General features: G+C 44.0%; 1 protein-coding gene across 2 annotated transcripts in view; it reads left to right on the forward strand.

Annotated features, from left to right (window-relative positions):
* Window positions 1–22,629, forward strand: part of CDH13 (cadherin 13) — a 1,049,904-nt gene that overhangs the window by 211,326 nt on the left and 815,949 nt on the right. For both annotated transcript variants that reach the window (XM_013970937.2, XM_005691833.2), the window contains exon 2: window positions 6,094–6,205. In XM_013970937.2, the coding sequence (XP_013826391.2) occupies window positions 6,094–6,205 (112 nt within the window). The remainder of the gene's footprint in view (window positions 1–6,093; window positions 6,206–22,629) is intronic.

Consider the following 22,629-nt stretch of genomic DNA (forward strand, 5'->3'; position numbering starts at 1 on the left):
TTCTCTGCTTTTATTTATGGCCACTTTTGAATACAGCTGTGTTCAGCTTTTCTTCAGTTCTGCTATTTCTCCCTGGCCTCTGGGACAGTATATGATGCTGTGGCAGAGAAAACCCTCTGCCCTGCGCCCCCAAGTCTAGTGTGTCGTCAGCCAGGTGTTGCTGTAACGAACAGCCCGGAATTTGGGAGACCACACTAGCATGCGGAGTTTCCTTGCTGGGCAGCTCTCCCAGGTGCTCATCCTCTACACAGTGACTGATTCCCGGCTCCTTCCTGCTGGATGACTCCACCACCCTGGGAGTCCTCCCTTCCTGTTGCTCCAGGTGGGTAAGAGAGGGCAGCTCAGGGGCCAGGACTAGTGGTGGAAACCCTTCCACCCTCCTTTGGTTGGCAGTGCTTCATCACGTGACCAGAACTTCTGCAGTATTGCCAGGAGCACATAGCTGCGGGTACCATGGTGCAAAATAACTAGAGAGTCATGACAAGGAGAGTTCTTTGCTTGGAAAGCATATTGCCTGAGTCTAAACTGGGGGTTGCAAACTCCAATGCCTAGAGGGCCAGACAAGGGTGTGAGTTCGGAGCAGAGGCAGACGGAGTGCTGTAGGCAAAGGCCGCTCAGAGAGAAGCGCTCGATATAACATGATAATTTAGCTTCTATGACAGACCGCTCTGGCTGAACTAACCACATCTGCTGGCCCGATCCATCCCATCTGCTGCCAGTTGGCAACCTGCAGTCTAGGGCAGAAAAAAAAAAAAAATCACTTTTCTGGAAGCAAAGTCTAAAGTTGGCTATATTCTTGAATCAGCACCTGTCAGGACAAACATAAACTCTTTCTTTTTGAAAGAGAAGGCTCTGAACAGCAACACAGAAATGGAAGCTAAAAAGAGAAGCAGGCATCGAGAGTATGTTGTCAGAAGTCGCTATCCACGCGTAAGCTTAGGGCAGTGGCTCTTGCCATAGTGGACAGGGCCCTGAGCTGTTATTCTCAAGGACGGTCAGTTCAGTTCAGTTCAGTGGCTCAGTCACGTCCGACTCTTTGCGACCCCATGAACCACAGCACGCTAGGCCTCCCCGTCCATCACCAACTCCCGGAGTCTACCCAAACCCATGTCTTTTGAGTCAGTGATGCCATCCAACCATCTCATCCTCTGTCATCCCCTTGTCCTCCTGCCTCAATCTTTCCCAGCATCAGGGTCTTTTCAAATGAGTCAAGGATGCTTGGTGTCCTGCAAAAGCAGCACAGCTCAGCCCACAATAGGCCCTGTGTTCTCACTGGGCAGCTGACCCCAAGTACACATCCCCTCCTGCTCTTCTATCTGAGTCAGGTCCCTGCTGTTTCCCCCTGATATTTCCGAGCACAGTCTATCCCTTGAACAATTTTACAGCAGCAGTGAAGTAGCATTTTGATGATATTTGTCAGTGTCTCATCCTGGGGAATATCGGTGAATCATATGTATTGGTCTAAATGTGATGTAGAGAAATGATAATAATAATGATGATATAAAACATTTATTGAGCAATTACTATATGTCCTGTACCGTGGAGGGCTCTTTATAATAATTAACTCACTTAATCTTCATAATAGCCTGTAAGATACTATCCTCATTTTCTGCTGAGGAAACTGAGACAGTTACCAGTTACAACTGGTAACTGGCTGCTGGTAAACTGGAACTGTACAGAACCAGCGTGGTTCTGCCCTGTGTTTGTAGTCTTTCTGAGCATAAATCTGCTTTCATAAGCAGGCTAATAGTAATTTTCACATAATAGAAATGCTTTGGCTATCATAAAATTTGATCATTGCTGAGCTTTCAAAGGTGTATCAGTTACCTATTGGTTTTGAGGTGCCAACTAAGGCATAAACTAACAGAGGAGCCATACAGGCAGACCGTTACTGCCCGGACTTTACAAGCACATATGCAGTGTTGCTCATAGCGTGTATTCGGGAAATGTTTAAGTGCATATGGGGAAAAACATGTCCAGATAGCCTCCTTAAAACAGTGACACCTGACGATCCTGGAGAAGGGGCTGCCTACTTATGGAGTGCTGTCCAAGTTGTTGTTGTTCAGTCGCTCTGTTGTGTCTGACTCTTTGTGACCCTATGGACTACAGCACACCAGGCCTCCCTGTCCATCACCATCTCACAGAGCTTGCTCAAGCTATGTATGTCCCTTGAGTCAGTGATGCCATCCAACCATCTCATCCTCTGCCGTCCCCTTCTCCTGCCTCAATCTTTCCCAGCATCATGGTCTATTCTAACAAGTCAGATCTTCACATCAGGTGGCCAAAGTATTGGAGCTTCAGCATCAGTTCTTCCAATGAATATTTAGGATTGATTCCCTTTAGTATTGACTGGTTTGAACTCCTTGTAGTCCAAGGGATTCTCTAGAGTCTTTTCCAGTACCACAGTTCAAAAGCATTAATTCTTCAGCAGTCAGCCTTCTTTATGGTCCAACTCTCACAGCTATGCATGACTATTGGAAAAACTATTAACTATACAGATCTTTGTTGGCAAAGTAATGTCTCTGCTTTTTAATGTCTGAGTACTCATCTTAAACCACTGAGGGATATTCCACAACCAAACTCAATGCTATTGAAATTGAAGACATGTAAATTCACAGCCAAATACTATTTACAGCCAAATCTGCTAAAAATTCAAGTGAAGTGAAGTGAACTGAAAGTCGCTCAGTCGTGTCCAACTCTTTGTGATCTCATGGACTATACAATGCATGGAATTCTCCAGGCCAGAACACTGGAGTGGGTAGCCTTTCCCTCAAGGGGCAATAGCAGTAGCTACAACATTCTAACACTACTGCCCAGACATTCAACTTTTGCGGAGCATTAAATTAGTCTGGATTCTTTTGAAATTGTGGTCTTGTCATTTCAGAGATCTGTTACATGAAACCCAGAGAGGCATAAGGGAATTCACGTGAAAGCAAAGTATGTGTCAGTTAAAAAGATTCCTCTGGCTCCTCTATATTTACCCAGCTAATTCAGACCCATCTTTGAGATCAAAGCAAAAATGTTCCTTCTGTGGGTTTGCTTTCTTTGATTCCTCTAAATGATGTTAGAATCCCTGGCTCCCAGCTTGTCCATGCTCCTGAAGAGACCCGTGATTTCCTTTCACATTAGATTTTAATTTTAGTTAATCAACTAATTAATGACTTGTTAATGCCCCTCGCCTTTTCTAGTCTATGATAACAGCACTCTTGACTGCTTATCCTGTGCAGCACTGTTCTAACTGCTTTATACGCATCATTCATTCCATTGGCCCCACAAGGCCATTGTCATTGCACATCTTATTTTTCATTTTCACCTACATGAGAAAACTGACACCAGAGGGTTGGGAAAAAATGCAAAATCGCACAGTCGGTAAAGGGCAAAGCCAAGAATGAACCAAGTCAAATGACTCCGGAGTTCATGCTTTTAACAACTGTGTTACAGGGCTTCTCTGTAACAGGATAACACCTAGCCAAGTGCTCACTGAATCACCAGGAGTTTAACAATTGTTTGGGAGCAAGTGAATGGATGGACACAAGGAGGAGGACGTGAGTGAATTACTTGCCTGATTCTAACCCTGCTAAGTCACTCTTGCCCAGGAAAGTGCTGTGTGTTCATATTGCCAAGCACTTAACCTGAACCTTGACTGGTGGATGGAGTGATCCAAGAATTTGCAAAACAAAACTGAGCCTCTGAGAGTTCTCACACCACTCCCACTCTCCCTGAGGGCCTGCAGTTGGGAATGGCTTATTTTCCCTTTGTGCTCCCAGAGGAATCCTGAATAGATCCCGCCAAGAAGCCAGGACAGAGACTGAGCCACAGACAGATAAACAGCAGGAACGCCACTCACCTGTACTTTCAGTCGGTCCTGGATGCTTAGTTCAGCATCTCTGGAGAGATGTCATCTACCTTAGCTTCTCTGGGATGACTGGTTTCCTGGTCTGAGATTTGAGGGAAGAATTAGCTGATTAAAAGGTTAATATATAATTGTAGGCACACAGTGCCTGGGGAAGACCCTCGACCATTTGATGTTTAACTGAATTAACGTTCGCCAGTTATAGATTTTCTGCTTGTAAAATTGCCAGCAAATGATTCTGAGTCCTGAATCTGCATTTTCTGTGTGTACCACTTGAGATGTCAGTGTTACAATTGTCTCAGAAGCGACCTTCCCAGACCCTGCTCTCAAGGCAACGGAAAGATTTACACGCAGAAGTGCTCAGATGCGGGACTACAGCATCCTTCCCCCTTTGATTTTTAGAAGGGTGATGTCGGTCAGGGTGGGGACTCTCCCATCTCAATTCCTCTGATGTTTCTCAGGCCAGCCACACGGTGAACCCTGGGAGATTGATTCTTGCTCTCGTTCGTTGGGTTCAGTGCATTTCAGAGAGCTGATATTTAGAGAGAGGCCCTGGTTCCACAGCTTCCAACCTTTCACACACTCCTTTGAGTTTGCTGGTGGGGACAATAATGAGTTTTCAACAGCCTGTGTACAGTGGTTAAGAGTTTCCACTGTGGTATCAAAGTTTAGTTTCCCAAGAAGCAGACACTGAGTCAAAGACTTGAATGCAAGCAGTCTTATTTTGAGGGTGATGTCAGAAAAATAGCAACAGAGGATGAGAAAATGAGCCAAGGAGACGACATCTGATGGGATATCAAGCTAGATACAGCCATGGACAGTTGGCGCTCAGGTCCAAGTGGGAGAGAGAACAGTTGCCTCTCGACTCTCTTACCTGCGGGTGAGCACAGAGCAGTTCTCCTGGTTGCAGTGATGGTTTGGGGATGTGGATTTCTAAACACTGCCTGCTGGCACCAGACTCAGTTAAAGCAGCATCCCATGGGTTTCAGAGAAATATCCCAGACAAAGGCTTGCCTGAAGGGTGGGAGCAGAGCTCTGTCAAAATTGGAGGACACTTAAACCTGGATTCAGATCCTGGCTCCACCCATCCTAGCTGTGAGATTTGAAGCAACCGTTAACCTCTAGAATGTTGGGGGGCTTCCCTGGTGGCTCAGATGGTAAAGAACCCGCCTGCAGAGCAGGAGACCCGGGTTCAATCCCTGGATTGGGTGGATCCTCTGGAGAGGAAAATGGCTACCCACTTGTATTCTTGCCTGGACAATTCCGTGGACAGAGGAGCCTGGTGTGCTACAGTCCATGGGGTTGCAAGAGTCGGACATGACTGAGTGACGAACACACACGGAATGTTGGGCCCCTTGTTGGTTAAATGTGTTTTATAACATGCTGAGTACGTCATAGTGCTGCTGTGGAGACGAGTTGTCACTTAACTTTTATGTTCCAAATCATATAACCTGAATTTTTGACTTCTGAGTGAAATGCTCTAAGAATTTGCAAAGACAAAGCTGAGACTTTAGAAGCAATTATAAAATTTTTATTGCCTAATAGTGAAACTAACTAAAGTAAAAAGAAAGGGGTAAAATTAATTTTAATAGTGACTTAATTTAGTCTAATCTGTAAAATAGCATATTCGCATGTAATCTATATACAAATCATTAATTATACCTTTAACTTTATTTTTGTTTTCGGTATTTAGTCTTCAAAATTCCACATGTACTTTCTGCTGACACTTTCGGCACAGCTACATTCCAGGTGCTCAGAATCCATGGGTGGCTCATGGCCACCACGTTGCACTGTGAAGCTCTCAGGCCTTGATTTCTTGTTAGAAGTAACTTCTGGTGAAATATCTCTGCTTTCCTCCTCTTCATCGGGGACAATGATCCTTTGCATCTATGAAAGTGAAGTTGGTTTTCGCTCAGGCATCATATGAAATTGACAGTTTCTGTAATGAAATTTCACACATGGAAAACCATAGTGAGATTCTAAGCAGGTGTAAAAATCTGACGAAGTTATTTCTTTAACTGCAACTTAATGGAAGCTGCAACAGCTGTTCCCATTTGCGTGTTTTCCAAGTCTCATTGCCAAAATGGATGGTTGGCAGCCACAGAAGTATCAACTTACCTCTTCATTTGAGAAATGAAATTAAAACCTCAGCTCACTTCTAAAAGTCACAGATTTGGTAAAAAGTTAGCAGGGCAAACATATAAGCTGCGTTAAAATATTGATGGCTTTGGTTTTCTCAGGTGCTGCTGCTAACATCTGCAGAAGATTTGGACTGCACTCCTGGATTTCAGCAGAAAGTGTTCCGTATCAATCAGCCAGCTGAATTCATTGAGGACCAGGCGATTTTAAACTGTAAGCAACGTCGCTCGATGGTGCTTTTGGCCTATTCACTGATGTTTAAGAGTGTCCCTCAGTATACAGTATTCCCTAAGCTAAGAGTTTTCTGATCATTTTTCTAATGTCACTGTTTGCCCCAGAGTGGAAAGTCTTGAATTAGGGCTTTGTCAGCTTAGAGGTGAATCTAGTGGTGTGTATCTCTTTGTCACATTTGATCACCAGAGAGCATTTCCTGATTGCTCCCAGGAAAGGGGACCATCAGTTCCCACCATGAGTACTGACCCATGCAAAGGAAATGGAATGCCCCATTTTCTTTGGCAGATCCTGAGAACAGACCATTGCCTTCCTGTGGATTGCTGTTCTACCTGGATTTCTCATACATAGCACTGGATAAAAATAACATCCAGAGCAAAAGGTTAGCTTCTAGGAATTTTTAGGCATAGGAATTTAAACTCTTAAGACTAAGAAGATGGTTTTCTGAAAGATTCAAAAGCTCTACTGGCTATTTTGTGGATTGAGCTCAAATCCCCCCAAATTCCAATTGATTTCCTTAAAATATGCCACTCTCAGATCTGTGGTTATAATATCTTCCTCTTTTTAATGCCAATATTATATTGTTTATCTTTCTGAGGGCATGGAGTGCATTGCTCGATGCAAAACAAGCATGGTTTTGTTTTAGCACAGCGAATTTAAAATTGATGGTAGACAAAGAACCATTTAATTGCAGGCTCTTGAGCACCATTCTTTAACATTTGGGAGTGAAGCATATAAAAGCGGTGGTTTAGTTTGGTCCAATGCTCTGTGCTCCCTTTAGGGAAGATAACTGTACACTTGCCCTATGGTCCCAGGTTTGCCTTCCGGGCTGACTGTGTTCCTTCCCTCCTGTGCTACGTGGCGAGCATTTTTAAACGAAAGGGAAAGAATGTTCAGCCGGCTCACCTGGACTGTTCTGTGAGGCTGGAACGCATTTGAAGAGTTGAAAGGAGCACGGTAATGAAGATGCAGTGTTGAGGATCGAGGGAGCCCTGCAAGGGGAAGCCCATGCATGTCTTGATGCAGTTATGGCAGTGAAATCAATTTAGTAACTAGGGTCTGTAACGACAAGGTGCAGGGCTGGCACAAGGAGTGAAGCCCAACATGTGGTTTCATTGTTAATCTGATCCCTGATGTGACTCCCGGGTCAGGCCCTCAGGAACTCTCATTTGTCTTTTGATTCTTCTATTTATCAGAATCAATATATTTTAAATAGAACTTGGCTTCAGAGAACCATTTTTTCTGGCTCTCCTCTCCTCTCGTCTGCTTCATCTCCCTCTCTTCTCTCTCTCTCTCTCCTTTCTCTTTTTTTTCCAAGTGATTATCCCAAATGGCATCTATATTAACATGTGTGGAAATGTGAAGCCACCCTGAGTATGGAAATTAATAGAGTTGGTATGCAAAGCAGGCCCATAAATGTGATTGCTTCTGTAATCTTCACGACACCAAACAGCTTTTAATTTACCTCTGAGAAGCTGGAAACAATCGTACTTTGGGGGATCTTTTTAATTTAAACTAGACCATCCTGTACATTCCAATATTACAGTTTTGTGTGTGTCTGTGTAGGTTTTTTTATTTGTTTTAATCCTCTAGGTAATTTAGTGGGTTATGGTTGTTGATTCTGTGTAAGCTAGTAAAAGTGAAATGGAACTGGGTTGATTATCAATGAGAGCACATTCAGTAAAAGTTGGTGATTTGAGGATATTTAAAAATTTATATGTGATTTTGTAAGTGAATTGTTGGATCAGCAAAATCTGGCCAGCCTCCTCCCCTGTCAATGAAACTGTGGGCCAATATGTATTACTAGGGGAGGAAATGGACAAAGAACAGATGCGGGCTGCTATTTTTCAGTTTATCTCAAAACAGTGAGCATAGGTTGTCATGCTGCTGCTGCTGCTGCTGCTAAGTCGCTTCAGTTGTGTCTGACTCTGTGCAACCCCATAGTGTGAATAAGGTTAATTATGCCTAAATGAAGAAGAAAGTTTTCACAGAGCTGAGAATGCCTACTGGCTACTGGTTGGGAAAAGCTGGATTTCCAGAAGTAATAACAATGTGTTTTGCTCTATTCAACATGCAGGAGGAAATAAAAAGTCCAAAACTTTGAACAGACTTTTTCCCCAAGCAACCAACATCTTACATCTCCCTCCTTCCCTTCTCATTCTTAGTTTCTTTCATGCATTTCCCTGTGGTCCGACACAAGACCTTTTCTATTTCTGAAAAATGTGATTAGCCAAAGAGCCAGTGAGTGGTGCATTCTCTCAGAATGAAGGCCATATTGTCACAAGGGTAACATCTGGAGGAAAAGTGGGAAGAATCAAACAGAATCAGTGATTTAAGCATACTTAGATATGTGAGGTCACTGCCAAGATCCTGGAAATGATTAGGGGTCATTCAGTAACGTGTAAATATAAGCTGATGATCTAGGTAAAAACAGAGGTTAAAAGAAACCAGGTTAGTAACAGTACGTTGAACTCCTCCTATGACACTCCAGTTTTTCTCTTTGTCTTTGTAATATTTTACAAGAGCTTTGGCTTCCAATCATCGTGAATTTTTGTCTTGCAGAAAGTATAAAATACAGCATAATCAATCAATTGATGTCCACACTTTTCACTATTCTATAAACTTGTCTGAAAGTGTTATCTCTTTGCCTGGCAGACATAGTATATCTGCTCACACGCCAGACTTATATTCAACCAATTCTGTGTTCAGTGTTCAGCACCTTCCAGTAAATGTTTATTCTGTCCACGACTTCCTTCTGTCTTTGTTCAGACAGTAATATTTCCTTTTATCTTTTTTCATCTTTCTCCTTAATTCTCAGTGACTTATCTTTTTCTGTTTTAACTGTTACTAATGGTCACCTCCGCTCCTTTTATTTCCATAATATTTTATTCACTGCTCACTCCGATACATCTTTCCTTCAGTTGTTCTAAAGCCTTTTATTTTCCTCACATCCAAATAACTCTTTATTCTGCTCTCCTTTCCAGTAACTAGACTTGCTTTTGTCTTTAAAGGGCCATTTTTCAACAAGCTTCTAGGATCAAAACATGGCATCCCACTATTTCTTCTAAAGTAACCAAGGGAGCTTTATCGCTGTATCTTTCACAGTGTGATGCAAAGACCCCAGCTCAGGAGCACTTGGCTTCATCTAGTCTTGAAAGGTGAGCTGGGAAGATGTGGTTATTCTCATTTTCTGTGAGAAGCACAAGAAGAAAGGGGAAGACAGTTTAAAAGGCTGAAAACTCAGAAAGGAGACATCTGCTCATGATCTTTGGACTCAGGGAGGGCTCTGTCAGAGGTTTGCAGGTTGCAGGTGGTCCTTCGAGGCCTCCAAGACCCAGAATTCTCTTAAACTGGTTGATGAGGTTGCTTCTCCTGCAGTGTGAAAATCATGCGATTCTGGTAGCCACTATCCTGGTACCACGAGATTTGGGTAGTGACCCTGGTTGCAGCCTCCCAGGCTCCAGAAGAAGAGCTGACCTGGAAAACTGACCAGCCAACCAGCTGATGTGGACAAAGACCAAGTGATAAGGCCCTGACTATCTTGTGTCCTGAAAAATTACAGAATGGAACACTCTGCCCTGCTCTAATCAGCTCAGACAGACCTTCCTGGCACCAGGGAGGGATCTGTTTGCTAAGGGAACCATAGCTGGCCTCCCTCTGGGTAACTCTCCTTTATGGAGCTGCCTTCCACGCAGGAACTCCAGGACGCAAGCTGCTCCCTGCTTGGTCCTGCATATTTGGCCAAGTCATCAAGCTGGCAGAGAGGGGAACAAGGAGAAGGGTGGAGAAGGCACCGTGGATGTTTAGCCGCTAGAGCTCAAAAGGGACATGGATTATTTCTGTTCACATTCTTGGCCAGACCTAATCACAGAGCCAAGCTAACTGCAAGAGAGGCTGGACACGGAGGAACTCAAGTACGGGCGTGAGCTCACCGTCTCTGCACAGATCCTAACACAGCCAAGTGACCCCAGTCAAAAAGAGACTCCTGAAAGAGGCCGCTGTTTCTGACTAGCTTTGGTCAACACGGGGATGAGACAAAGACGGTCATTCAAACAGGACAGGAGGTCATGCCCCTGGGACTACCTCCTGCTTTTCTCGTCTGCTTCCCACTGAGCAGAACAGCTTCTTCACTGCCTCCTCTTAGAAACACCCAGGCAGGGACCTTCTGATAATTCTAGTAAGGATGGGCCCCGATTGTATTCTTCTGATGATTATCGTATTGAGGTTAAGGTCATACAGTTTAAAACTCACTAGAGTCGGCTAGAGTTCAAACAAATGACGTATTCCCATGTTAGCTGCATGGCAATGAGTGAGTTATCCAAATCCTGCAAGTCTGAATTATTTCATCTCTCTAAGAAGGATAACCACTCTAGAGTTAATGCAGTGATTGATGGAAAGATGCTTAGAACATAGTTGTGAGTTAATGGAAGCTGGTAGTAGTATTACTATTATTCTTGCCATTGCTGTTATTATTATTGTTGTTGCTATTAGTATTATTATTATACATAGATCTTAGGTTTGGTATCCTTATAATGGCCATCTAAACCTGAATTTCGGAGAAGGCAATGGCGCCCCACTCCAGTACTCTTGCCTGGAAAATCCCAGGGACGGAGGAACCTGGTAGGCTGCCATCTATGGGGTCACACAGAGTCGGACACGACTGAAGCAACTTAGCAGCAGCAAACCTGAATTTAGCAGACAAATCATGGCCATTAAAATCTGAAGAGATTAAAGAAGAATCTAAAGCAATGATTCTAGGATTTGAATTCCATGGACCAGTAGAATTTTTTAAAAATCTCGAATTGATAGGAGTGTATTTTACAACATTTTTCTTAGTCTGAATATGAAAATAAAGAAGAAAAAGCAGGCTTATGAGTGAGATAAAGTGAGAATACCTCCGTTTACTTTGCCCAGACTTTTAAAATGTCATTGTTATCAAAAAACAAACAAAATAGGAGTTAGGACCAATTACAAAAGAGAAGTCAGTCTTTGAGTAAATTTATATTGTAAAAGATGCCCCAAATATTGTTGTTTACCTCATTTTGTGGGAAACCACTGATTTAAGGTATAGAGAACTTCCAGAAAATGTAACAAGTGTGCCCACATTAGGGGCAGATGTTGGGAAATTTAAAAGGCTCCCCTAGAGTTGACTGGTGCAGCATCTGTGGCTTTCATAGGTGATATTTACTGCATGTTTTCTAAGTATGGAGTGTCACCTTGAACCTCATAACAGACCTTAAGGGAAAAATATACTCATGTGCCCATTTCACAGGTGAGGATACTGAGGCTGGACTAGGCGAGGCCATTTATCCATGGTTGTATTGCTTGTAATTGGTGGCATCAAATTTTGGATCCAGGGTTCCTGTGTTCTGGCTCTTATCTAGAGTCCCATGGTTTTGTGGCCTTGTAGCTTTTGTTGATGTTGGTGATGATCCATCAGGGAAATTTGCCGCTTAATTTTCCCGTCTATTTTTGTCAGTCTGGATGAAATAGAAAATTTCTACTGCATTATGTTTTTTTCTGTTCATAGACAAGTTCATTCTTCCTCTGTAACATGAAAATGTATCTATTTTGCTTATTTTGAATGGGCCCAGTGCCAGGTTGCCCATGACCCTATACTCCTGGCTTTTGGCCTTTCACCTGTGTTTCTTTCACCAAAATGTTTCTTGGTCATGCCACCTTGACACTGACCTTGGTTGGTAGCCAGGTCACCCATGGAGTCCATGGTGTCCAATTAATCATATTTGTACTTAACATACATGAGTCATGCCTTTTGAGGGTGTTTTTAATTGACTATAAATCACATAGGGAACTTGAAAAATGAAGGCAATTAATGAAAAAGCAATGTGAGAGGTGTTTTGCATCCTAACGCAGGAAATACATCGCCAGTGAATTAAATGTCAAAACAAAGGCCCTTTTGACCCTGCTAAAAAGGTTTCATTTGAGTGGTAGTAAATGGATGAACTTTCCAACCTGGCAAGTGGAGGAATTCCTGTTTCTTGAGTTCAAGCTGACTCGGGATTCTGTCTATGTATATCCTCTATCCTTGAGAACTTCCTAAGGTCTTTTGGTTTTCAGTTTTAGTGATTTAAAAAATGGAAAAGAAACTAATGATAATCTCCTTTCCATTTTCTGACTGTCCTCTGTACTATTACCTTTCATGTTCTTTCAGGTTGGGAGACTGATTAACTGATTAGTGAAATTATGTAACATGACCTGTACTACACTATACATAGATCTGAATAGGTTGGAGTTACAAGTAGTATATTTGTTTTAAACTGTCATGATATACCAAGGAAAATTATTCTGGTGTCACTTAATTCACTCCATCATCGTGAAGGTGATTATACTTTGGGTCTGAATGTGGACTACATTACTATATGTAAACAGAATCCTATAGAAGGGTAATATTTTTACAGGTTTGCTCCCCACCCACCACCACTACATAACTGTGACAGTTGACTAATCAGTTAGTTAATATTTATTATGATCCTCATAAATGCATTATATTAGTGCCTATTTCATAAATGTAAAGTGATACAAAATGATTGCAGACTGAAGGGAACACATATACACGCCAGAGAGGGGTATGGTAAACTGCTTAGAGATCCTCCGTTAGACCAGGGTCCTAAGCTGCACTTTGAAGATTGGGAAACATATGAGGTAACCGGCTAAGAGGGCCTTAGGAGAAGAGGAACGTGGATATGGGTAGAGCTCTCTCGGCATAAATTTTCTTATCAGTGGGATGAAAGGAAAAAATAGACCAGAGGAATCACATTGTCAGCTCACGGACTAAATTTGTCCCACAGATACGTCCTGCTTGTCCTGTTTGGCAGCTCAGTGTAGGAGTCTGAAGTGTTTAATGAAAGGAATTTGTTGTCAACATTGAGAATTTCATTTTTAAAAATTCATGACTTCTGGGAAGTACTGGGCCTCCAGAATATAGACCCCAGAGGCAAATGAATCACAGTGGTAGCAGCCTCAATAGGCTGTTCTGAGGATTAAATGCTCAGGTCTGTACAGGGCTCTGAAAACTCTGCGGGAAGTAGTATAGCAATAACAGGAGCTGAGGCCTTCCTGGTGGTTCTCCAGTCCCCACTGTCTGCCTGTCAACTAATCAGCTTCCTCCTTTATTCCACCTGCCCCTTATAGGTATCTACATTTACCTCCGTGAAGTCACCCTTGCTCCTGAGACAGGTGTGCAGGTCAGATGATACGCTCCAAAGACCAAACACACATGTTGTTTGTATCACACCATTGCTGTCATTGACAGTAGCTCTTACTGGTGGTTAGGGAAGCGGAGGACGCTACTGAGAGACGCAAGGGCAGGGAATGGCTGCCATTGACTGAGACTTTGCAATCTACCTTCAGTGTTTTGAATCATCAGCACAGGGACTAGGTGAAAAGGGGAGCCATGTGATCAGCGTGGCTGGCTTTCTGGAAGTTCAGAATAGGACACAGATAAGAGAGAACTGCTGGGGAGGCTCAGGCTTACATGGAGCCATTTCAGAAGATCTGAGATGGGATGGATGGGAGGCATGTGGAAGGAGAGCTGGTCAGTGGAGAAGGCAGGATGGTTAAGAAGTAGCAGAGTAAGAAACAAGGGTGAGAGCAGAGCCCCAGGCAATTCCCAGGGTCTAGACTGGGGAAGACATCTAGAAGACAAGTTTTCTAAAAGAGTGCAGAATCCCTGAGTCTGTTCCAGCTCAAACACTAACCTGTATGACCCTTTTCCTCTCTGGACCCCTGTTTCCCCATTTGTATAATGAGGATCTATTAGGGTTATTTTGATTGGATTCTAAAGTTGATTGGATTCAACTCCAACTGGCTTTAGGAAAATGACAAAATAATCAGCTCATGTAATTGAACATCTCAAGGTCTGATCTGGCTTCAGGAACACCTGGATCTGATGCTGTAATGATATCATCAATATCACCATTCTTCAGCTCTGCTTTATATAGTGTTGATGCCCCAATATCACCATTCTTCAGCTCTGCTTTATATAGTGTTGATGCCCCTCAGTGTCAGAGGGGTTTCCTCCAGGATGGCCACCAGAAGTTCCAGCCATTCATTCTTCCAGCTTAACAACCCAAAGCATCTCTGTTTCCAAGTATCCCAGCAAACACTCCATGGCTAACTCTCTGGGTCCAGCTTGGGTCACGTGTCTATCCCTGAACCAATCAAGGCATCCAGGAAGATTTGGGCTGGCAAAAGTAGGAGAGTTCACTGTGAGGGTGTTCTTTTTGTCACTGTTCATTCACCCAGCCGTGCCCAACTCTTTGTGATCCCATGGACTGCAGCACACCAGGCCTCCCTGTCCCTCACCATCTCCTGGAGTTTGCCCAAGTTCATGTTCATTTCATCGGTGATACTGTCCAGCCATCTCATTCTCTGACATCTTCTTTCTGCCCTCAGTCTTTCCCTAGCATCAGAACTTTTCCAGTGAGTCATCTGTTCACATCAGATGACCAAAATAATGGAGCTTCAGCTTTTGCATCACTCAAATATTCAGGGTTAATCTCCCTTAAGATTGACTGGTTTGACCTCCTTACTGTCCAAGAGACTTTCAGGAGTCTTCTCCAGCCCCATAGTTCAAAAGCATCAATTCTTTGGCATTCTTTCTGCCTTTTTAATGGTCCAGTTCTCACAACTGTATGTGACCACTGGGAAGACCATAGCCTTAAATATATGGACTTTTCTCAGCAGAGTATTGTCTCTGCTTTTCACCAGTGTCTAGGTTTCTCATAGCTTTCCTGTGAAGAAGCAATCGTCTTCTGATTTCGTGGCTGCAGTCACCGTCTGCAGTGATTTTGGCGCCCAAGCAGAGGAACTCTGTCACTACTTCCACATTTTCCCCTTCTATTTGCCATGTAGTAAAGGGACCAGATGCCATGATCTTAGTGTTTTTAATATTTAATCTTAAGAAGGCTCTTTCACTCTCCTCCTTCACTCTCATCAAGAGGTTCTTTAGTCCCTCTTTACTTTCTGCCGTTAGAATGCTATCATCCGCATTTCTGAGGTTGTTGATGTTTCTCCCACCTATTTGGATTCCATCTTTGGGCTTCCCAGGTGGCTGATTGGGTAAAAAAATCCACCTGCAATACAGGAGATGTAGGAGATACCAGTTTGATTCCTGGGTCAGGAAGATCCCCTGGAGGAGCGCATGGCAACCCACTCCAGTATTCCTGCCTGGAGAATATCATGGACAGAGGAGCCTGGCAAGCTACAGTCCATAGGGTAGTAAGGAGCTGGACATGACTGAAGTGACTGGGGGTGTTCTACTCTATTGCTAAGGTCCCTTTCAGGACTGACGTTCTATGACTGCAGGCTATGCTTCATGCATGAGAATTTTTAGAACCTAGCACATGCGCACATTGGAAACGTCTCTTAGGGGGCAGGGATGAGGACAACCATCATGCCAGGTTTCTCACTGGTGATGCTGGTGAGCAGATTGCTTAATTAAGACTGTCAAATTCTAAGTACTGCCATATGGCCTCACTCTTCAACCTGTTGAGTGTCTTCATTCACATGGTTCTGGAGCTGATATAAATCTCTTTTATTTCTGTTTTTCTTCAAGGGGTTAAGAATTCAGGAACACACAGGTGTTACAGGAACATCTCCTAATTTAAGGTGTTAGAACCACATGAATTGAGCTGCTTAATGAGTGCGACATCAAAACATAAATTGGACAAGATTAAGCATGTCTTTAAATAGTGTGAGAAGGCAGAGGATCTTATTATTCTATAATAGGTCAAATCCACACATATTCTAAAAATTATGATGCCTTCTGTCTGTCCTTTTTATCTTAATTTTCATGGAAATTTTTGTTGGCTTGAAAGCAAAAGGGCAAGAGGTGGAAATACTTGCCAGTCAGAATATCCCCAGGCACTTTTTGTATTTGACCGAATTTGCATTCTCTTTTTGGAGGCAGAAATAGGGGATAGGATAGGAAAAGACATACATGGAGTCCCATTTGTTTAGCCAATTATTTAAGAATTGTAGTATGGTCACATCCCTTATGCCAGACCCTATACTAGGTACAAGGGGTAAAACTTTGAACCAAAATTCTAGAAAAGATGCCTTTTATATTAGAGCTTTCATTTTTATGGAATGAGAGAGACAGCCATGATAGAAATAAACATCTAAGAAGACAGAAAAATTACACGTAAAATGCTGACGATAAATACTATGAAGGAAATAAGATGAGGTTGTGTGATAGAGATTTCTGGATGGACGTGATAAAATAGGGGGCTAAAGAAATTCTCTCTGAGAAGCTGAGCCCTAAACTAGGAGAAGGGACTGATCAGGTGGAGACTGCGTTCGTAAGCCTTTAGGCAGGGGGATCAGGTAATGTAAAAGCCCTAAAATGAGAACAGGTTTCTAGTTTGAGATACTCTGATCTAGGAAAGGACTTTCCTGATAGCTCAGTTGGTAAAGAATCCGCCTGCAGTGCAGGAGATCCTGGTTAGATTCGTGATTCAGGAAAATCTGCTGGAGAAGGGATAGGCTACCCACTCCAGTATTCTTGGGCTTCCCTTGTGGCTCAGCTGGTAAAGAATCCATCTGCAGTGCGGGAGACCTGGGTTGAAAGGGGCTATCATTTTATCCATTTCATCAAATCAACCGCCCTATAAGACAGGGTTCTAAATCCTGTTTTAGCAATGAAGGCATGAAGGTTGATTTAAAGATCCAATATCTCAAAAGAAGTGTCAGCAGTGGAAAAGGAGCTCTCACTTTCTGACCCTGCCTGTTCTCTCCATGTGGAAAGCTGTATGTACTTTCCTCTCACAGAAATGCTCCAGTCCTTTCTGTGGAGAACAGACTGGGGCACCTGTGAACCTCGTGGGGCTCTTGGGATGGGCTCCTGAGTCGGTTCACTTGTGTCCGTCACTTGCCACGTGGTGGTGTATCCAGTCACTCAAGCTCTCGGCTCCTCAGTTTTCCCATCTGTAGAATGGAAGTACTGTTTCGAGGATTGATGACTCAAGATAACATTCACAAAATGTTAGGAGAGTGCCGGTCACTTGGGGCGCTCTACATAAAGGTTGTGTGTGTGTGTGTGTGTGTGTGTGTGTGTGGTGTGTGTGTGTGTGTGTGTGTGTAGTCTCTTAGTCGTGTCTGACTCTTTGCAACTCTATGGACTATAGCCCACCAGGCTACTCTTTCAATGGGATTTTTCAGGCAAGAATACTGAAGTGAGTTGCCATTTCCTACTCCAAAGGATCTTCCTGACCCAGAGATGGAACCTGCATCTCCTGTGTCTCCTGCCTTGCAGGCAGATTCTTTATCTGCTGAGCCATCTGGGTTGATTTTATCATTTGAAAGAATAAGGCAAAGGAAGGGGATTCTGCAGAATGATGCTGTTGGAATGGGCAGTGCCAGCATTTACTGAAGGCAGGACAGGGGACTTGCAACCCTCACCGTAACGCCTCCGAAATAGGACATGTGCTCTCCCTACTTCCTCTAAGTCTCCACACCACCACCTCCCAATGCACACACACTCTGCTTCCTCGTGTGTGAATCTCTTTGGGTTACAGATTAAAAGGATGGTCCCTGAAAAGTATTTGAGAAGCAATTCTTCCAAGCCTTAGATACAGATGTGTTTTGGAATTTAGAGAAAGCTAGTAACATGTATACGCTGTATATTACCCACTCCACCAGGGAGTTCTGGGGCAGCCCCTGTAATAAGTCAGATACATCTGCAGTAGCACATATGGATATCTACCCTAAGCAGGCTAACTGAGGACAGCAAATATCACCATGTCTGTTCAGGTTGGGTTTTGCTACCTAATGAGTTACAGTGGACACTTTTCACATGCAGAGCATCTTGGGTTTCTGAGTTCCAGGCTGCCCTCCCCAGGAGAACATTCCCCTGAAAATTTGCAGACCTCAGTTCCGCTGAAACATTCAGCTGGCCCTCCATACCGCAGCTGCTTCTGGGGCAGCAGAGTGTGCTGGGCCACCAGCCACCAGATCCCAGCCACCTCCACACAACCCCGCTCCTCCTTGCAAGCAACTTGGTAAATGACGTCTTGGCAGGACACCCCTGAAAAGTGTCCAGCTGCTGCACCAGCTTATTTCATCCCCATCTGAAGCCCCAACAGTTGTCAGCCATCCAGCTTCCTCTTAACTGCGCCAGTCAGCTGATTGCAGAGACCTCCCAGAGGATCGATTTTTAGCTAAAACTGGTCTTAATTTTCATATGTATACATTAAATTCCGTGGGGGCAGGGGGGATTCCAAATGAGGAAACACTGATTCTGAATAACATGAAAGAAATAATTAGTGCTTGAAAAACAGTTCAAAATATGAGTCAAAACCTCCAAGGAATATGGTTAGCACTGCATTTTTCAGTGGAAGGAAGTTTGTCGAATTAGAAACAGAAAGAGAGAGGGTGAGTGGGGATAAATCAAGCTAGAAAGGGAATTCAGCATCAAATTCTAGGCGCTGAGGAAGGAAACTGAAATTAGGGGGCAACCAGGATTGTCAGGTAGATGCCCACGGGGATGTGGCCCAGGCGTCATTCCCACGGTCTGAAGAGGCGTCGAGGGAGGGCATGGGCTAGTGATCCCTGTTGGCCTGCAGTGGCTGGAAATAAGATTTTGGTTCCCCAGCCAGAGGTTGAAGGCAGGCTGCAGTAATGAGAGCACTGGAGCACTGGGCCACCAGGGCCTGTGACAAGGTCCTGGCCTATTAGCTGTGTAGAAATGAACTTCCACAGAGGGATGGGAAGTAGTGAAAAAAGTAAAGCGCTTATTAGAAGGAAAGAGTACCTGTGCATAGACTCACTTGGGCGGGCTCAGAGAGAGGGAGTCGTGCCCTCGTGCAGTCTGAATCACTGATGTGGGGGATTCCCACTGGGCTGCTTCTGATCAGTCATCTTGCTTTTGCCCAGCTTTGAGTCCGTATTGGGTTTAACTCAGAGTCCTCCCCTGTGTGCACGAGCATCTCTGAGCCAAGATGGATTCTAGTGAAAAGGCCTATGGGTAGGTTGACATCACCTACTATGATGTCATGAAGGTAGAAGTGAAAGTTAGCTGCTCACTTGTGTTTGACGCTTTGCGAGTCCATGGGCTGTAGCCTACCAGGTTCCTCTGTCCATGGGATTCTCCAGGCAAGAATACAGGAGTGGGTTGCCATTTCCTTCTCCAGGGGATCTTCCCAACCCAGGAATCAAACCTGGGTCTCCTGCACTGCAGGCAGATTCTTTACCGTCTGAGCCGCCAGGGAAGCCCCGGTGGTCCCCCGTCCCTTTCTGACCCTCGAGGAGCCGTTCTGCGCCTATGTGATCAGGAAGGTCTACTTGACTTTGAGAATGAGAAATAAGCAGTTCCTTTATCCCTTACCTCTTCCTGTATCTCTTATCCTCCCTAAGCTGTTGAGTTTCACCCACCTCCCCTCCATTTTTTTTTTTTTTTTCTTTTTTGAGAAACTTGCAGGAGCTTCAGCAAGCAAAAGTTAGCCACCTTTCCATCTCCCCTGGGGGCTGGAAAGATCTGAGCCTGCGCAACTCCAGCCTTGCCTTTCTTCTTGAAAAGTATTTTCTTTTTTATTCTTTTTCCCTTATTCTTATTTTATTCTTTTTAATTCTACTGAGCTCATAGGAAATAAGACAGAGTAATATGCTTGGAAACATAGGCGCTTGTAAACTATAAAGCTCTGAACTTAAAGGCAGTGGGCTTTCTGAGTAAAGCCAAACTTTCTGAGACTCAGAACATCTTCCTGCCTTGTCTCTGTCCAGCAGCAGCCCCCTGTCTCCTCACCCAGGCTAAACAGGTCTCAAGGTGGGTGGGAACCTCTCCAGGAAGTCCTGAGTTAGCTCTACCTAAGGCTTACATTTACAGTGGAGAAAGCCCTTTTCCCTCTTGGTAAAGCCAGGCTTTCAAGACTTTTGTTTCACTGAAGTCTTTAGGCTGAATATCAAATCTTTCACCCTCTTTGCATTCCTGATTCAACACCCTAATCTTCCCTAAGGCAACAGATGCCTCTGGCAAAGAGCAGGGAGGTCAACTAGGAAAATCTGAAAGGAAGAGCAACCAGGAGCATTTCCATAAAATGGACCCTGTTACATAGGTGCAAACCCAGGCTGACAGGAAGGCAGGAAGCCACTCATAAGCACCCAGGAGTTGAGAGCTGAAAGCATGATTCTGGAATCTCTCCTGGTGGGTTGGGCTTCGGGCAGCTGCCCTACTTGGTCACAGTGTTGTCTGGGGCACCAGCATTGGTGGAGGGATCAGTGCTGCCCATGGGTGGGGAGGTTGAGATAGGGGCAGCCTGTAGGGAATTTACAAACCTCTAAGAGGCTGTTGGCGAATTGAACACAAAAAGCCAAATATTTTTGTCTTTACCACTCCGAAGCACTAGGATTCTGTCTTTAGCATTTATGCTCATATAGGCATCAAAAGATAAATAAATAAAGGCTGCTAAGTCGCTTCAGTCTTGTCCGACTCTGTGCAACCCCATAGCAGCCCACCAGGCTCCCCCGTCCCTGGGATTCTCCAGGCAAGAACACTGGAGTGGGTTGCCATTTCTTTCTCCAATGCAGGAAAGTGAAAAGTGAAAGTGAAGTAGCTCAGTCGTGTCCTACTCTTCACGATCCCATGGACTGCAGTCCACCAGGCTGCCCTCCATCCATGGGATTTTCCAGGCAAGAGTACTGGAGTGGGGTGCCATCACCTTCTCCATTAGCAGGCATCACTTAAGTATGTGAGACTGAGACATTTAAAAGCAGGTCAGGTCTGAATTTACCGAGCTTTTTCAAAAGATAAATAAAGGCAGCAAACTCTCTTTGAAATGTTGTGTGGGCTGCTAACTTCTTTGAGGACACAAAGATCTCTATTGTGCGTGCCTGCTAAATCACTTCAGACATTTCCAACTCTTTGAGACCCCAAGGACTGTAGCCTGCCAAGCTCCTCTGTCCATGGGATTCTCTAGGCAAGAATACTGCACTGGGCTGCCATTTCTTCTTTCAGGGGATCTTTCCAACCCAAGGGTCAAACCCATGTCTCTTATGTCTCCTGCATTGACTAGTGGGTTCTTCACCACTAGCACAACCTGGGAATTTTCTCAAGCTCCCCTGTTTGCTGACACAGTCCCCTCCCATCCTGTAACCATAACACCAGCTACATCCTTGATCTAGACTTCCAGGACATTCCTCCTCCCCATAGTCAGCTCCCACCATCTTCATATCTTTCCTGGGAGAGGGTCAAGCATTGCTTGGGGTTCTGCAGACCTGGCACAAGCTTGTTGCCATCCCAATGCTGGTCCTCATAGTATCTGCAGCAGGCAAACACCCAGGCTCTGGGGTCTGAATGCTTGGTTTTAAATGCCAGCTCTAACCCTTACTAATGGTGATCTGGGGTAAGTTATTTAACTTCTCTGAGCTTTCATTTCTTCCAAAAGCCAAGCATACATTGAGGTGCTAAAGATAAATTTGAGGCTGACACATAGACACTGCTTAGTGAAGGGTAGTGATTTATAGCAATTAATGTAATTTGATTATGGGCTCCCAAAACTCACTTTGAGCTCCATGAGGAAATGATATATGTTGATAATGCATATAGAGTTTGTTCAGCCTCTTCGTATCACTACAAATATTTTTCACTTTGCAATGGGAGTCACTCGACTATTCACAGCAACATCCTCCTTCTCTTCCTACCCACAAGATCACCCTCAAACAGACTCTCGGCACCAGGCCCTGGTACCTGGCTGAGGGGTCTGAGTGTTTTTAGTTTATTATTAAAATGTTTGCCATTACATTTACATAGTTCCCTGCTGGGTTGATTGCTTCATATATCGACAGTACTAAAGTGGATACTGAATGTTTTGCCTGCCAAGGGCCTTCATCTAGCTCAGCCTGAGCATATATAAAAGTGATTTGAATGGGAGCGTTTGCTCTATTATTTTGGTGATGGATTTAGGGAAATGGAAAGTAGCAAATTGCTTTGTTTTTGGATCTGTGCCAGGTCCATCCTGGTTATGGATAACACTTGCTTGGTTGATTGAAGAAGGCCAGCTGCTGCTCTAATAGCCTGAATCAATGGCCAACCGTGCCCTTTAGCAAGCATGTCATGTTCGCTGTAGTGAAAAGCATCTTATAATTATGAATTAATAACTTTTCTATTATATATCAATATGATGCTATACTTTACAACTTGACCAGCCCTTCCATACTAATATTGAAATTAAGGTCAACTCCACTTTTATGATATCCTTCAGAAGATTTACACGGAACTCCTGGCTTTAGCTGAAGGAGTTCACACTCAAAACCTCAGTTTCCACATCTGTAAAACAGGGTGAATAATTCCTATGTCCTGGGGCTGTGAAAATTCAATGAGAGAAAGACTATGAGAGCATTTTTTTTTAAGCCTTTAAGCCCTCTGATGTCCAGTGCCTCTTTGGGGAAGA

This window comes from Capra hircus, chromosome 18 (assembly GCF_001704415.2).
Source record: "Capra hircus breed San Clemente chromosome 18, ASM170441v1, whole genome shotgun sequence".
NCBI lineage: Eukaryota > Metazoa > Chordata > Mammalia > Artiodactyla > Bovidae > Capra > Capra hircus.